Source organism: Acanthisitta chloris, unplaced genomic scaffold (genome assembly GCF_000695815.1).
Source record: "Acanthisitta chloris isolate BGI_N310 unplaced genomic scaffold, ASM69581v1 scaffold40044, whole genome shotgun sequence".
Classification (NCBI taxonomy): Eukaryota; Metazoa; Chordata; class Aves; order Passeriformes; family Acanthisittidae; genus Acanthisitta; species Acanthisitta chloris.
In genome coordinates, this window is record NW_008668318.1 from 1 (window position 1) to 588 (window position 588).

At 62.2% G+C, this 588-nt stretch overlaps 1 protein-coding gene across 1 annotated transcript in view; it reads right to left on the minus strand.

Moving 5' to 3' along the window:
• Nucleotides 1-363: 363 nt before the first annotated feature.
• Nucleotides 364-588, minus strand: part of FKBP11 (FK506 binding protein 11, 19 kDa) — a gene marked incomplete at its 5' end in the record, with an annotated part of 699 nt that continues 474 nt past the window's right edge. Inside the window, one exon of the mRNA XM_009072844.1 lies at nucleotides 364-581. Within this exon, the coding sequence (XP_009071092.1) occupies nucleotides 364-581 (218 nt within the window). The remainder of the gene's footprint in view (nucleotides 582-588) is intronic.

A 588-nucleotide genomic window follows, 5' to 3' on the forward strand; every position in this document is an offset into this window, starting at 1 on the left:
GGCCGTGCTCAGGGGCATCAGCACCCTGAGAACCCCCGGGGAGGGGTCACCCACCCACAGCCCATCCACAGCCTCACCAGCTCCAGCCGAGACCCCCCGGCAGAGCAGGACACCTATCTGGAGCCTGGGGGCACCAGAGACTGGGACTGCCTGGAGGTGCCATAAAGGAACTAAACTGTGCCCAAAAGTGTGCTCCAGGGTCTTATTTTTGGGAGTGAGGTCTGACACGGCCCCATCAAGGCCCTGGAGCGGGCAGAGAGCTCGGGGGGTGCACAGCCCCTTCCCACTGCTCCTTCACCCCCACACACACCCAAATCCAGGCAGAGCAGCCCTGAAACAGCCGCAGACGCTGAGAGGAAGGTTTTATTTCTTTTTGGCTTTGTTCTTTTTCTCCTCCTTCAGCTTTTTCTTGGAGAGTTTGGGGCTGTTGGCCTTGCGGTACAGGTGGAGGCCGATGAGCCCCAGCAGCGCTGGCACCAGCCCCAGGCACAGCAGGGGCACCACCTCGTTCACCACCTTCTGCCAGTAGGTGGGCCGGGACAGCCCCACCAGCTCCACCTCGAACCGCAGCACCGCGTCACCTGCGAG